General features: G+C 41.4%; 1 protein-coding gene across 1 annotated transcript in view; it reads right to left on the bottom strand.

Moving 5' to 3' along the window:
- The window catches only part of LOC149311069 (p53 apoptosis effector related to PMP-22-like), a 45,935-nt gene that overhangs the window by 11,524 nt on the left and 18,295 nt on the right, over positions 1 to 16,116 (bottom strand). Inside the window, exon 2 of the mRNA XM_089530290.1 lies at positions 573 to 801. Coding sequence (XP_089386416.1) covers positions 573 to 801 — 229 coding nt within the window. The remainder of the gene's footprint in view (positions 1 to 572; positions 802 to 16,116) is intronic.

The following is a 16,116-nucleotide window of genomic DNA, read 5'->3' as shown; positions in this document are numbered from 1 at the left end:
TTTTCTTTATTCTAAATTACAGCATTACAAATGTGCCCTTTGGACAATATACACCCTCTTTTTAAGATATGTTCTGAGACACATTCAGCACTGATTAACCCACTTTCATCATGTGTTTCTTTATGCAAGCAAAACTCCTTTTTTCAGTCCCCCTGTTCATGATTCCAATCCATTAAGGGCCCAATTGATTAATACCTTTCAGGGGCCCTTTCCCATTACACAGTCATAGCTCTACAATTCCACTTTACCTGCCATGGCTGCAGCCCATGAAATCTTGGCAATTGTAGAGGCATTAGAGTTCTCTGGCTGGAAATTCTGGACACTGCTTCCTAAAGGACAAAACCTAAGCTCCAACAGGATGCAGTCATGGCAATTAAAGTGGAATCATAGCCCTGTAATCAGCTAGAGTGATCAATTTTCAATTTTAATTGGAAAAAAATGGAGAATTGAGAATATGGGTCCAGACATGATTTCTGCATGCACACATATCCCCATATTATGTTGGTCTGTGACCATAATAAATATTTATCTATTATCATATCCCCACATGCATGCCAACTAGAAATACTTACTGTACTCCATGAGGGAGTTGCATGCCCAGTTGAGGTCCCCAGGGCTGGATTTGAAGCAGTCCCACCATAGTGATGCTTTGCGCACATAAGGCGCTTCGGCTGACTCCAGCCACCCTCTGCCAGCCAAGGCGATGATGCCCAGGATGATGGCTAAGCCCAAGAGAAGGGGCAAGAGCCATCGGCACCTCCAACAGGCCAGACCACACCGGACCATTTTGAGCAGACAAACCTGCAGGAGAAATTGAGTGAACAAGCCTGAAGAGAGGCACAAAGGTTTGCTTCCAGGAGACTACCTTTAGGCTGCACTTTGTGAGTGAGTAAGCCTGGTGCTTTTTACTCAGGAGAGAAATCTCCTAGGGAGGAGAGGGGCCCCACCTAGATTGCAGTTGCTGAGAACAGCAGGGGCAGCAGTAACCTGTTGAGCCAGAAAGAAACTGGCTGATAAACAAACCTGGATTCCAAAGACACTCCCAGGCTCTTCTTAACCCTTTCCTAGCAAATGTGACAGGAGTGGTATACAGGACTCACATGCTGTGGCTGAAACAGCACTGCTTACATTTCTTTTTTTGACAGAGAAGACAACTCACTGCAAGGAAAGGGAACCACCAGTCTTTGGCAGTGCAGGGAAAGCCTGTCGGAAGGAAATGCACAGCCTGGAAATGTCACTCCTTTTGAATTTCAATAGCCTCCCAGCCAGCAGAAGAGATTCTGGGAGCTTGGCCAAGAAAGTAACTTTTCCAAGTTCTGAGGTAATGACAGTAATGATACACATTAACAACCCAGTCCTGGAAGGCCACAATTCAACATACACACATTTCAATGGAAATGAAAACCCATTGAAATCAATTCTGAGTAAAAATGCTTAAAAGCAAGCTGCAAATCATATGTTTTGCTTAAGAATCATAAATAGGACACAAACCAACAGAGTGAACCTCAATCCATACAGCAGCTGATCTGCTATGAGATGGCAGGGAGAGAAAAAAGCCTTTTCTGATAAGACTACACATTCCATAAATGATCAGATTTAGACTCCTGGACCTTGCATTGTTCTAAGGGGTTCAGGTGGCTGTTGTAATTTAGTATCACAATATGTTCTTCTTTTCCTGGATATGTCCTCTTTTTCAGAACTAAAACATGTGTCCAGGTGGGTTTTTAAAATGTCGGTGTTTCAATTCAATTGCGTTTCAGATCAATCGTTGTTATTATTAAATATCACTAACAAATCAATTACAATTGTTGTTATTTAAATACAATGAAGGTTGGGAATATTTCTAGTAGCAATTACCACAGTTTATATAGTAGGAGTACTTGAAGTGAAAGTCATCATAGAAGTCAGTGGTTTGAAGTAGTAAATTGATGAATGTGTCCTTTTCAAAATTATGTAACCCTATGTAACTAGAAATGATCAGCTCTAGGTGTTCCATCCTTCTTGCAGAAATTGGATCTGACCAATTGGATCTTAGCCACCTTCTTTTTTGACTACTGCAACATGTTTTTTGTGAGGTTTTCCCTTGAAAAGCACTTTAGTGCTATACAGACATCTTCAGTTAACAAAGCCACAGGGAGTGAAGCTCTGGCCTGGCCTCATTTTCTTTCTTGTCTTCTGTCTAGCTGGAGGTTTTTTCAGCAGCATTGCCAGTTTGTATATTTGTGTAAACTGAACCATCAGAAAGCAAAGGTGTCACTATCTCAGCCACCCATGTGGACAATTTGGGATTTTGGAGTATTTTGGATTTCAGAATTCCAGACAAGGAAGACTCAACCTGTATTAGTTGCAATTTCTAGGACTCCATATCCACTGCAGAAAAAAATCCAGCTTGACACCACTTTAATTGCCATGGCTCAATAGTATGGAATTCTGGAAAATGTTGTTTTGTGAGGCATTTAGTCTCTTTTGTCAGCAAGTATTGGTGCCACAACAAATTACAATTTCTGGAATTCAACAGCATTGAACTGTGGCAGTTAAAGTAGTATCAAACTGGATCATTTCTGCAGTATGGATGCAGGGCAGATCACTTGAGAAATCAGGCAGTTATTTCCAATAATGTAGTTGTGAATCTAGAAATGCTAATTTTTGTGTACTCATCTGGACATTCAAACAAAAATTCACCAAACAATGATAGCTTTATTGGCCAACCTAAATATTTGTTGCAAGCTTTTGAAGCTCCACTGGCTTCTTCATCAGGCAAGATGTTACATACCAAACAGGAGGGAAAAAATGGAGATGTTAGTAAGATGCCTGCATTTTGTTGTTTCTGTCCTTAGTTAAGATGGTATGAGGAGGGTAAATTTTGCAGGCTGTTCCCCCTCCCCTGCTGGCAATGTGGGAATTGGAAGTTTAACAAAGTCCAGGAAATTTAAAGTCCATTTGCATATCAACAGGACATATCATCTGGACATGTAAAGATTAGAAGAGAAACAGCAAAAGGTGCATTGGTCATACTGAAGCATGGCAACCATCCTTTCCCCCCCTACTGTTATCAAATCTCCCTGACAACTTTCTGCAAACTCTCCATCCATCATACATTCCCAGCTCACAGAGTCATCTCCTTCTTCCAGACTGTCCTGTCCAGATTCCCTGCTATTTAAAACTCTCAAAACATTATGAACAAGCCACAAGCCCCCTCCCCAATAATTCTTCATCTACAAAACTTTGTTTGCCAAAGATGAATCAGACTGGTTGCAGACCTTTTTCGAAGGCCTTATTTATGCATACAGTGAAGAATGAGATGGTAAAATGGTATGGTACCATTCTAGATTGTACTACTTTAGTCTAAAGGTGGGGAATATATTTTGAAAAGTTTTCATGTTAAAGAAAAAAAGACCCTCAAAACACATACATATGTTGTGCTGTTTTTCCTTCATTCATCAACCACTGCTGGGCTAAGTTTCTTCCTGCAGTAAAGTTTATGTATAGGAGAACTTTCAAAATGTGATTCCAGTTCACTCTACCGCCCAACTATACAAAATATTCTGACAATGTCTGCCTCAGCAACTAGAAAAGACTCATGGAGCAGAGTCTTTTCAGCCCCCCCCCCCCCCCCCATTGGCCAACTATATCATTTGGGCCACCCAGTTGATATTCGGACCCGGTATTGGGGAGCAAAAGCTAGTGTGGTGTAGTGATTTGAGCATTGGTTTATGACTCTGGGAACCAGGGTTCAAATCCCCACTCAGTCATGGAAACCCAATGGGCAAGTCACACATTCTCAGCCTCAGAGGAAGGCAATGGCAAACATCCTCTGAACAAAACTTGCCAAGTAAACCTCTTGGAAACAACTTGAAAGCACACAACAAACTGGGGTGCAAAGGAGAATGCACTGCTTCTCACAGCATATGGAAACTCCAGAAAGGCAGGGGAGGATTTTAATCTGGAAACCGACACTGAAGTTTGCAGAATTTAATAGCCTCCCAGATAACACAGCATTTTTCTCTTTTAAAAATATGGTCACCTTGATCATGAGTTTGTTTTTTGCTCTACTTATTCCTAAAGGAGTGGCTGGACTCCTTTATTAGTGATAGCTGAGGATCTGAAAAAAATATTGGCATTCTTTTAACAAGCGAGAGATACAGTGTATCACTAGATGGCTGTCCTTTTGAAAGATGGACAAGGATGTAGGCATGGGGAGAAGGGCAAAATTAGAGCATTCCTCCCTAAGAATTCTGCCCTCACAAATGGGCTTTTCCTTCAATCTCCAGGAGAGTGAGTTGTTGAGAATTGTCCATATCTTGTTGTGGTCATTGTTGTTGTGTCTTTCAAGTCATTTCCAACTCCTGGCAACCCTAAGCCCAGGGACGTAGCCAGGATTTTAGAAAGGGGGGGTCCACACTAAGTGCCACCATTATAATGGGGCTTGGGCACGGCGGCGCAGGAGCACACACCATTCATTTTTCTAATGGAAGGGGGGTGGGTCCGGACCCCCCCCCCTTGGCTATGTCCCTGCTAAGCCAAACCTATCACAGGTTTTCTAGGGCTTAGAATATGTAAATCACCTAAGGACACCCCATGGGTGTTCATGGCCAAGCAGGGAATTAAACCCTGATCCCCAGAGTTGTAGTCCAACACTCAAACCACTACACCATCCTGGTACACTCCTAGAACCCTTATATTTGCTATGTTAGCATTGCCTTTGTAACTTGCTTGTAACTTTGCCTTAAGCATTTTGAATGCCTTAACTGTATTTCCAAATGTCCCGTGAAAGTTATAAATGACTGCAATGCTAGAGTTCAAAGATATAGCCATGTTAGTGGCTATACAAGCCACCCCATCATGATGGTGCATGCCATGTGGACCAGCATGCGCAAAAATGGCACCCTGAGGATGGGGTTAGGGCATCCATCATGAGGATGCTGAGCCCTGACTCTGCCCATAGGCCAGCGCTTTGTGCCTGTCTGTATAGAGCCTTAGTCTGTGGAATCAGTATGTAGAGAGATCTTGAAGCACCTTTGAGACCAACTGAAGGAAAGAAGTTGGCAGCATGAGCTTTCCTAGACTTCAGTCTACTTCTTCAGATGCCTGGCTTCCACTCCATAAATGCATCTAAGGAAGTAGACTGAAGTCTACAAAAGCTCATGCTGCCAACTTCTTTCTTTCAGTTAGTCTCAAAGTGCTACAAGATTTCTCTACATGCAATGCTAGAGATTTGAGATGGAAGGAAAATTTCATTAGAGGAACAGAAATCCTATGGGCTGGGACAATGCCCCCATGTACCCACCCCATTGCACCCTTATATATGAGAAGTACCTGGTGGACAATATTGCAAGTGAGCACATCCCTACAGGATGTTTTCTTTTACTGTGGACTCTGGTTTATGTACACTTCTACCCTATTGAAAGACCAATTAGAAGTCAGACACCAGGTGTGTTATGGACTGAAGGCAGGGGAATCCTATTTAAAAAGAGGCATTGAAAGTGTAAAAATTGCTTAGTGACAGGAGATGGATGATTCAGGATGCCACAGAAAGTGTATCATGACCACAAAGTCCTGAAGTATCTTGGCCTCGGCATGGAATCCAAAGATTTGCAGTGAGGTGCTTAGAATTCTCTGCTAGAGAGTTGAAAACCACTCCCCTGATTTACAAATCCCAAGATTCTTTAGGAGGGTGCCACCACAGTTAAAGTGGCAACAAACTGCTGCAACTGTGCAGTGTAGATCAGGGCCAAGACACATGCTCTTATCAATAAAGGATTTTATTGAGTCAAACCTAAATTCTTGCAACAGTGAACTAAGTCTTGTGGTGCTTGATGATTCTCTGAAATAAGGAAAGGAAGCATGGCAACAACAATGTCCCCAGGCTGGAACAGAAGCATTTAGTTCCTCTGGCAGAGAATACTCACAGGGTATAAATCCTCATCAAATGCGTTTATCTTCCTGGCACAATCTTTTGCCTATGAACCTTTCCTCCAGGTCTTGCTGTGTATGTTCACCCTGTTTACTTCCTAGAGAGACTCCCTTTCCATGAGTTAATCTATTCATACATGCCACTATTGTTTTTGAAACTGGCTTTAACTGCTGGTTGCTACATATTCTTGGAAACGCAAATGGCTGGAGGATGTCACATGGCTGTCAGAGTTTCCCATTTTTCCCCAATTACAAGTAGCAGGGATAGAAAGAATATCCTCAACTGTTTGTTTCTAAATAGAAAAATGGATTTTTAAAAGTCATCCACACACACACACACACACACTTTCTGTACAGAAAGCAAGTTTCTTGCACAGCAAATGGTTTCTGTGCAAAAAACATGTTTTTGTGACCAATGGGTTTTATTTTGCCCACCCTTGATATACATGTTCTTCTTTGTCTGTTTCTCCTTTATTTCTTCTTCTAATTTTAATTCTAATTCTTATTATTTCTCCTGTCCTGTCTTCTTCATTTATTTTTAGTGTCATTAGTGAACATGCATTCTAACATGCATTGTGCAACAAATAAAAAAGACAAACTGACCTGGCAAAAGTATGCAAACTAATTTAAAAAAAAGGACTACAGGGGAAAGAAGGAACTAATGCAAATTTAAAAACCAACGCAATACAATAACACACACACAAAAAAAAACTTTTAATATTTGCAAAAACAGTTACAATTAGAAAAAAATGCATTCTTATATACAATTTAAAGTATACATCTTCCATCGTGATTACATCTGCACTGAATGCAATTTGGCGCTGCTTTAACTGCCATGGATCAATGAAAAGGAATTCTGGGATTTGTAGTTTCGTAAGCTATTTAGCCTTCTTTGTTGGAAAGACCGCTTGTGCCACAGCAAACTACAAATGCCATTCTTTCATGGAATGGAGCCATGACAGTTAAAGTGGTATCAAATTGCATTAATTCTGCAGTGTGGCAGCAACCTGTGTAAAACATGCTTCTGTGCATTTTCAAATGTATGTTTTTGGTTATGTTTATTTTTCAAATGCAAGTAGAGTTTAGTACATATATTTCTTTAATGATCATTCTAAATCTTACAAATATGTGGGTTTTGAAGGTTAGCTATGCTCAGATCTTTTGCAAAGTTGGAGAGTACAAAACTGATATTTCTGTATGTGTAGAAATACAGATCCAAGATATTTACTTTCCTTTCGGGTTGTTCCCACTTAAGATTTGAAACGATTTAAAATACAACGTTTTTAATAAAATCGATTCAAAATAACTGTTCTTATCCCGCCATCCGAATCGCTTTGTTCATCGTTCCCATCTGGTTATTTAAATCGAAGTTTTTACCTGCAAGCGTTCCTACTTGGCATGAAATCGGTGTTTAAATAAAGCGATTCTTCTCCTCCATACCTTATTTGGAGCTGTCAATCAATAGTACGTCAGAATGACGTAACGTTAATCCGGAATATTTGGAAGCGATTTATCTTTTGGCATCGTTTCCATTTCATTGACAGCCAGGGAGAATCCCTTCAGAGAGCACAGAGATCAATGAAGGAGGCTGCTGGCAAAAAGCGAAGCTCTTTCCAGAGGAACTATGGGATAGGTTTTGGAGGGCAGCATCCTGTCTCCCAAGACAGCCAGGGAGAATCCCTTCAGAGAGCCCAGAGATCAATGAAGGAGGCTGCTGGAAAAGCAGGGAGGGAGCACTCTTCCCAAAGATTCTCTTTCCAGGGTTGGAGGAGAAGGCAGATTCCATTTGAGAAATGGAGGGAGAAAGGCTCTATCCCCCCCCCCCCCCATTGATCAGAGCCCTTCCTTGCCTGGGCGAGATCAGAGCCCAAGTGGGCAGGGAATGCCTCTTTGAGAGGAGCCTTCCCTTCCTGCCTCTCCTCCGTTAGAAATGGGCTCTCCCCACACAGAGGGGAGGTTGCAATCCACCGGCAGATGCAGGCGCTTGAGCAGCCGGGACTTCAGGCCGTTTCTCCTTCCCTCCCCGCCTTCCCAAACCGAAGGCATCGCTGCCTTGGGTCTGAGATGGCAAGGAGGGAAGGAGAAGTTGCTCGGGCCATTTCTCTTTCCCTCCTTGCCTTCCCAAACCGAAGGCATCGCTGCCTTGGGTCTGAGATGGCAAGGAGGGAAGGAGAAGTTGGCTCGGGCCATTTCTCTTTCCCTCCTTGCCTTCCCAAACCGAAGGCATCGCTGCCTTGGGTCTGAGATGGCAAGGAGGGAAGGAGAAGTTGGCTCAGGCCATTTCTCTTTCCCTCCTTGCCTTCCCAAACCGAAGGCATCGCTGCCTTGGGTCTGAGATGGCAAGGAGGGAAGGAGAAGAGTCATAATCCAGCACTCAAACCCCTTTCAACACGCTGGCGATTACTATGCTATGAGAAAGAGAGAGAGAGAGAGAGAGAGAGAGACATGCAGACAGACTAATTAGATAGGTACATTGGCTAGACAGAGAGATAGACTGGATAATTAGATAGATAGATAGATAGATAGATAGATAGATAGATAGATAGATGTATATGGGTAGATAAATACATACATGGTTGGACAAACAGAGAGACAGACAGGATACATAGAGATGGATAGATAAATAGAGAGATTTAAACACTGGCTAAATAGACTGAAATAGAATAGAATGGACTGTCTTGGGAGCCATGAAGCAGGGATTTCCTGCGAAACCCATCCCATAGTTCCTCTGGAAAGAGCTTCGGTTCCCTAAATTCGCTTTGTACGCCCCATGGGGAGAGACAGCCCGCTTGGGCTCTGATCTCACCCAGGCAGGGAAGGGAAGGCTCCTCGCTTAAAGCGCTGAAGAGATTAAGCGCCTGTAAACCATTAAAATAAAAAATAAAAATAATCCTTATCTCTTATTGAAAGACCACAGCGGACAAAGGGGTGAGGGAAGCAAAAATGGCGACAGCCAGACGGATGGGGACAGAAAGGGCAACTCCCCCAAGGACAGCCCCATCGCACTCGGCTCCTCCCATTCATCTAACGCAATTTCAAAGGCTGTCGTTCCTATTTAAATGCTCCGGTTCCTAAATCGAATCAATGGAAAAACGTAGGTCAGACCCTAGTGTTTTTTTAACACGCGTTAAATGAGGAAAACTCGAATCAAAATTTTATTCCGCTCTACAATTCGATTTGTAGTGGAGACGATTGCGGGTTGCTCTAGAACCGTTCTAGGTTTAAATCGGATCCTAATAGGAACGCCACTCCTTGGATTCGATTCAGAACGCGGGGTTTCACCTAGTGAGAACAACCCCATAACTGCCCTTCTCACATCACATCCTTTCCCATCAGTTTCTGAGCCCATTTCAGTTACACAGCTGCCCTAGCAGTTTATACCAGCTTTCATGGGCACAACTTTGTTTCTCTGTTTGTATGTGTATGAAAATGTGTGTGTATGTATAAATATAGCATTGAAGAGGGGAAAGTGGCAACTAACAATGTCAGCTAGGTACAACTGCACTTAGACAAGATTCTATCTGGCTCCAAATTTGTTTGACAGAAGACAGACTTTTTAATATATATATATATATATATATATATATATATATATATATATTGACCACTACAACAGGTGTTTGATAAACTGACCCTAAAGGAGATTTCCTTAGTACTTCTTGGTTTCTTGGATGCATATCAACTGAAACATTTAATATGAACTTTCTGCAGATCTTTGGTGAAGCAAGAGCAGTCCAGAATGTTGGGTTCAAAGTTAAAGTACAAGTCCTAAGCACAGCTTTTATTTCAAAATTCCCACAGTACAAATACTGTGCAAGTGATTGTCATAACATGTCATATATTACAAATGAGGATGAAACTGAACAAGTCTTTAACTGTGAGTGACTCATCAGCCCAGAAAAATGAGTCTTGCTCTAGCACATTTCACCTCAGTCATTTTTTAAACAACTCAGCACTGCATGTAGAGAATTGTTTCCCCAATGGCTTGTTTAGCACTTATCTCCTCAAACTGAGAGGACAGAGGAGATCCTTTTGCTCTACAGAGTGGTTGCATTAGAATAGGATACATGTCATGGTGAGAAAAACATAAAGAACTTAGAAAGTTGTGGCAACAGGAAGATGGAGAAGGTGGCCATGGGAGGAGAATATGGCTGGCTCTGAACCACCTATTTCATGAATGACTGGCTTGTATGAATGTCTAGGGCAGGGTCTTCAAAAGCAGGGCACCTTGGTAGATGTGTCATGGGAAATCGCCTGTGCCAGGCCCAGTCAGGCCATCCTTCTCATAAAGCTGTGGCTCTGAGGACCTTCCCAATGCCAGGAATTCAAATAAAAGCTGGCATGGAGCCAGGTTCAACCTCCTATCACTTCTGCTGCTGTTCCTCTACCACTTTTATGAGCAGACAGGTTATTGAATCATTGGTGAAACACGTTGTTTCATGAAAGGAACTATCTGAACATAATTGTCTTCTTGAGAAACAAGTACAGAAGTCTGATGCCTCCTCATAAAAAGACCAGTGCAGTGAAATCTGTAGTGAAGATTGCAGTGAAGTCAGGAGGGGCCCACTCCTTCTCAGCCCACAGAGAGAGATGTCACCTGGTGCAATTCTGGGGTGTCACCTGGTGTCATCTATACCCCTCTGCACCCCCTAGTGATGCCACTGGTTCAGTGTTCTGGCTTATGTTGTTCACATTTTTCCAGCTGAGAGCAAACTGAATAAGCAGGCCTATATTATTGTTATTATTTTATTGTTATACATTTTTCTTAGGACACATCCATAGATACAAGAAAATGTTTAGATAAGAACTTTAAGAGGAGCTCTGTAGAATTAGAGCGAACACATATCAAGTCCAACATCTAGTTTGTCACAGCAGCTAAACAAGAAAATTGTCTCAAAGGCAAGACATGAGAAATCTAGCCATTTCCCAGTGTCATTCCCCAGTGATTGGTACTCAGAGGCACCTAGAAACTGCATATAGCCAACATAACTAGGAATTATAGATAGCTTTAACTTCCATAAAAAGAAGTTTCTGTCAGTATCTACTTTTTTTTACAAATAAACTCTTCCAAAATGATCCTCTTACACCAGCTCTAGTCTGTGGAGATTATGACCATGGGACGCTGTAAAACTGTGACACATTGACAAGGGTGTGAATGTCAAGGTGTGGCTATGACTGGGAAACAGTTGTCTACTTTTGTATGAAGTGACACACAACATTCCACCATCTCAGCACTGTACTGCCTATTTCCTCTGCACATGTAGATTGGGCCTGAACATCTTCCATAAGAAGAATAAACTTTTAAAAAATTGTTTTTAAAGAATTATTGTGTACTCAGATATTTGTATCTGGCACTATATCATAGTGTGTCAGGGCAACATGGAATTAAAATCATTTTAAACAATTTAAAACAGTTCAAAATTCAAAACAATTCAAATATTTTAAAAGAGTAATAAAAACAATAAAGAGCTTCCCAAAATAATCTCAAATGTATCTTCTTTTATGTCTCCTCCCACCACTCTTACTTTGTATGTAAATTTTCCTGAAAGAGGTATGGGCCATATCCTATTCAGCCACTTTTGTACTGAGAAATTTTCTAATGTTTTCAATGTTTTGGTTATTTCTAGTCTAACACTTAACACAAGTGTAATATTACTCAGATTCTTTATTTATACTACAGAAGTCCATCCTGGACTTAAACCTCCTTTGGATCAAGAGCAATTTGGGGGGGAAATGATCATTATAGGTTATGATTAATATATAAACAGGATATAATTATTTGGAAAACAATTTATATCCATGGTGATTGACAGGGATAAGATTTATGATTCCATGGTGTAGCATTTATGCTATTCTCTTGTAAGACTTAAGGTTTCTATACTTTAAGAATTACAGATTGAGACTTCCTTATCCAAAATGATTGGGACCATAAGTGTTCTGGATTCATGGTTTTAAAATTTATTTATTTATTTTATTTTAGACTATTTGCATATATATAGATATAGATATAGATATAGATATAGATATATAAATAAGATATCTTGGAGAGGGGATACAAGTTTAAACATGAAATTCGTAGATGTTTTGTATATACCTTATACACACAGTCTAAAGGTATTTTTATACATAATATTTTTAATAATTTTGGGCAAGAAACAAGGTTTGTGTACACTGAACCATCAGAATGAATGAATGAATGAAATATTTATTTATATCCTGCCTCTTCCATTTTGGGGATCGAGGCGGGTAACAACATTATATAGTACATAATAATCAAACATTAAAACCCACAAAAACCCTGTCTAACCCTCCCACCCAAATTTAAAATTACATAGTAGGACACAGTTAAAATATATAACAACACATCACAATTATTGCACAATCCATGATGAAAGAGCTGTGGGAAAGGTTCAATTGGTTCTGGGCAACTTTCAGTCTGGGTAGGCCTGCTGGAAGAGAAGGGTTTTTGTCACCTTTTTGAAAACCTCCAGCGAGGATAGTTGGTGAATTTCTTCTGGCAGGTCATTCCAAATTTTGGGGGCGGTGGCGAAGAAAGATCTCTGGGAGGTCACCGCCAATCTGGTCTTTCTTATTTGTAGGAGGTTTTTCCCGGAGGACCGGAGTGTATGGGGAGGACTATATGGGAGGAGGCGTTCCTTCAAGTAGACTGGACCCAGGCCATGTAGGGCTTTATAGGTGGTAACCAACACCTTGTACTGAGCCCAGAAGTTAATAGGCAGCCAATGAAGTGACTTTAAAATAGGTGTAATTCGGTCGAACCTGGATTTTCTGGCAACCAGCCTGGCTGCCACGTTTTGTATCAATTGAAGCTTCCGGATGTGGCACAGGGGTTGCCCCATGTAGGGTGCATTGCAGAAGTCAAGACGAGAGGTTACTAGAGCATGTACAACCATTTCTAGGTCCCGCTGCTCCAGGTAGGGGTGCAACTGGCATATCAGCTGAAGCTGATAGAAGGCGCTCCTGGCTGTCGCGTCAATCTGAGAGGACAGATGAAGTGACGAATCCAGGAGCATGCTCAAGCTGCGGACGCAGTCCTTCAGGGGAGGTGCGACCCCATCTAGAACTGGCGAACTTATCTCCATGCCCAGATTGGGGTTACCTATCACAAATACTTCCATTTTGTTTGGATTCAGCTTAAGTCTATTTTCCCTCATCCAATCCATTACTGACTTTAGGCAGTCATTCAGCAGAGAGATGCCCTCCTTGGTCGCTGTAACAGTCTGAGACATAGAGTAGTAAATTTGGGTGTCATCAGCATACTGATAACACCCCACCCCATTTCTTCGGATAATCTCACCCAGTGGCTTCATGTAAATGTTAAATAGCATTGGCGACAGTATCATGCCTTGAGGAACGCCCGATTTGAGCTCCCTCTTGGCCGAATAACTGTCACCAAGTGACACCATCTGGAACCTTCCCGAGAGATAGGACTGAAACCACTGCAAAGCAGTGTCTCCAATTCCCAACTCTCTCAGGCGTCCCAGAAGGATACCATTGTCAACGGTATCGAAGGCCACACTTCCCCTGACAGTGCACAGACGGAGATCATCAACCAAGGCGACCAGAGCAGTCTCAACTCCGTATCCCGACCTGAAGCCAGTTTGAAATGGATCAAGATAATCGGTGTCCTCCAAGACTGCTTGGAGCTGGTTTGCAACTGCCCTCTCGATCACCTTACCCAGAAAGGGAAGTAGAGATATTTGTTGATAATTGTTTTTGTCCAGGGGATCAAGGGAAGGTTTCTTTAGAATGGGTTTTACCATTGCCAATTTCAGACTTGATGGAAAACCACCTTCCCTGAAGGAGGCATTGGTTGAAGTAACTTCAGAGTTGCCTCACCTCCCTGGATGGCCGGCCATAATGGACAGGGATCAAGAGGGCAGGTGGTCTTTTTTATCTCATAGACTGAAGGCCTTCCCATGAGCTGGACTTTGTCATGTAGATTTTACCTCATAGACTGAAATTGATCCAAGAAAGCAAAGGTGTCACTATCTCAGCCACCCATGTGGACGATTTTGGAGCATTTCAGATTTTTGAATTCTGGATAAGGGACACTCAACATGTAATGAAAACTCATAAAAGTAACAAACAGTACAACACTAGTACAGTGAGTTACCTTTTCAGCATTGTAACAAGTAATGGCAATAGGTTACTTCTGAAATACTGAAGTTAATAAAAACTGGGGGGAATCGTTTTTAATAGTTCCATCCATTTGATTTCAGATGGTGAAATTAGATACATTTATTACCTTTATTGCAGTCACAATATTCAATATTCAAATCACAATAGACACCAGTTGATCATTGTATGGGATTTTCCTCACCTACACATATTGCTTTGGTTTGTGATTTATTTCTGGAGGAAATAAAAAAAAAACTAGTATAATGTTTTAGTGTGATTGCTGGCACACATTTCTGAGTAAATCCCAAAGTGGAAGGGAAAGTGGATTAGTCATAGGAACTACGCATTCTCCTTAACATGTAATTTGGTCTGTAATCTGCAGCATTCACTGTCTTAGGCCTGTTACAGACTGCCAAAATAAAGCTGCTTCGGGTCTCTTTGGAGGTATGCTGTTTAAATGATGCATGCATCCTAAGAGTCCGGAAGCTGCACCAAGCTGCACTCCTATGCTTAGGAATGGAGTGTGGCTTTGATGCGACCTCTGGACTCTTAGGACCCATGCATCATTTAAATAGCATACCTCCAAAGAGACCCGAAGCAGCTTGATTTTGGCAGTCTGTAACAGGCCTAAGGCTCACATTAAGTGATTTCATGTTTTTGCATACTGGTCATCATGATGCTCTGTGACAGAAGTAAAAGCAAATAAATAAATATTAATAATAATTTGTGCCATACATAGGGATGTGTGATGAATAGACAAGCAATAGCACCAGACTATATGTGAGAAGTTTATTGCTAAAAACCATTAACACAAACACGTCGGAATTTGTTTAAATTAATATTGCATTAAACCAGATTAATGACTGGTTTAAACTGATTAAGGAAACAGGTTCTGCTCATCATTTAAAGTCATGTTTAGAATAGGTACTAAAAACACTGCAGATAACAAGTGCCATCTTTCCCTGTCAAGAAGATAAAAGCCTTGCTGTATCAGAGAAAAGACCTGTGTAGTCTAGATGTGGCCAAGATGTGGCCTGATAATTTGTATGCCTGGATCTCCAGATCCCTTTCTAAAGCTTCAACAATCCCATGAATTCTGCTGGGAGACATGATACACTGGGAACAGCCATCTTGTTTCTCAGCAGAGCTATCCTCCCAGCTGAGTCATTTGTTGATACAATACACGAATAGGTTGAAAATGGTTAGGTTCACAACAAAAAAGGAGGAGAAGAAAGAAAAACCGGAACTTCTGCGGTCTTACTGAGACTCTGTGAGAGCTGTCTTGCAAGACTGACTGCCATGTCAGCACTCAGAATGAATTATTCAGAGGCCTTGGGGATTGAGAGATATGTGACCGATTATCTGAATTACCAGATGTTTCAACAATAATGATTTATTTAATGGTGAAATGATTTCTTTAATTGTTGTTTCCTTATACAAAAGGTGTGTAGTTACAGTGTATGTATATAGCATAGCCACTAGCTGACAGTGCACTTCACTGCCTCTGAGTGCAATTTTAGGGCTGGTGTTTTTTCAGGTTTTTGTTTGTTTGTTTGTTTGTTTGTTTGTTTGCTTTTTCAAAGAAAACCTTAAAACATTCCTGTTGGTGAGCCCTCTTAAATTTTCTGTGTCAATGATTTTATTTATCTGTGGCAAGGGGGGGGGGGAACCATGTAGCCCTCCAGGTGTTGTTGGTGTGCAAGTCCCAGCAGCTGCAGGTGGCATAGCTAAATAGCGAGGAATGCTGGGAGTTGCAGTTAACAACATCTGGAGGACTGCATGATTCCTACCCTAATCTGGCCACCTTTGAAATCCTGTGTATGGTTTTGGTTACATATCTTATCTGGCTGTGCCAGAGTGGTCTAAAGAAGCATGCATTCTTGCTATATAAGACCTAGGATTTTGCCAGTTGTTGCCTCTGCATCTACTCATTTCATTCTTTTAAGGGACTGGCTGTAGTGTTTTGTGGATTTACTCTAGGGCAAAAGTTTATTAAAGCTGGAGTGCGATTTGCTGTGGGGGTCCTATGGTTTGAAGGACAAATTTTAACCTTTAAAAAAA

The sequence above is a fragment of the Sceloporus occidentalis genome, unplaced genomic scaffold, assembly GCF_023333645.1.
Source record: "Sceloporus occidentalis isolate IW3139 unplaced genomic scaffold, rSceOcc1.0.p SCAF_6, whole genome shotgun sequence".
Lineage (NCBI taxonomy): Eukaryota > Metazoa > Chordata > Lepidosauria > Squamata > Phrynosomatidae > Sceloporus > Sceloporus occidentalis.
The sequence above is the reverse complement of the archived record's forward strand: the minus strand, read 5'-3'. Positions and strand labels throughout refer to the sequence as shown.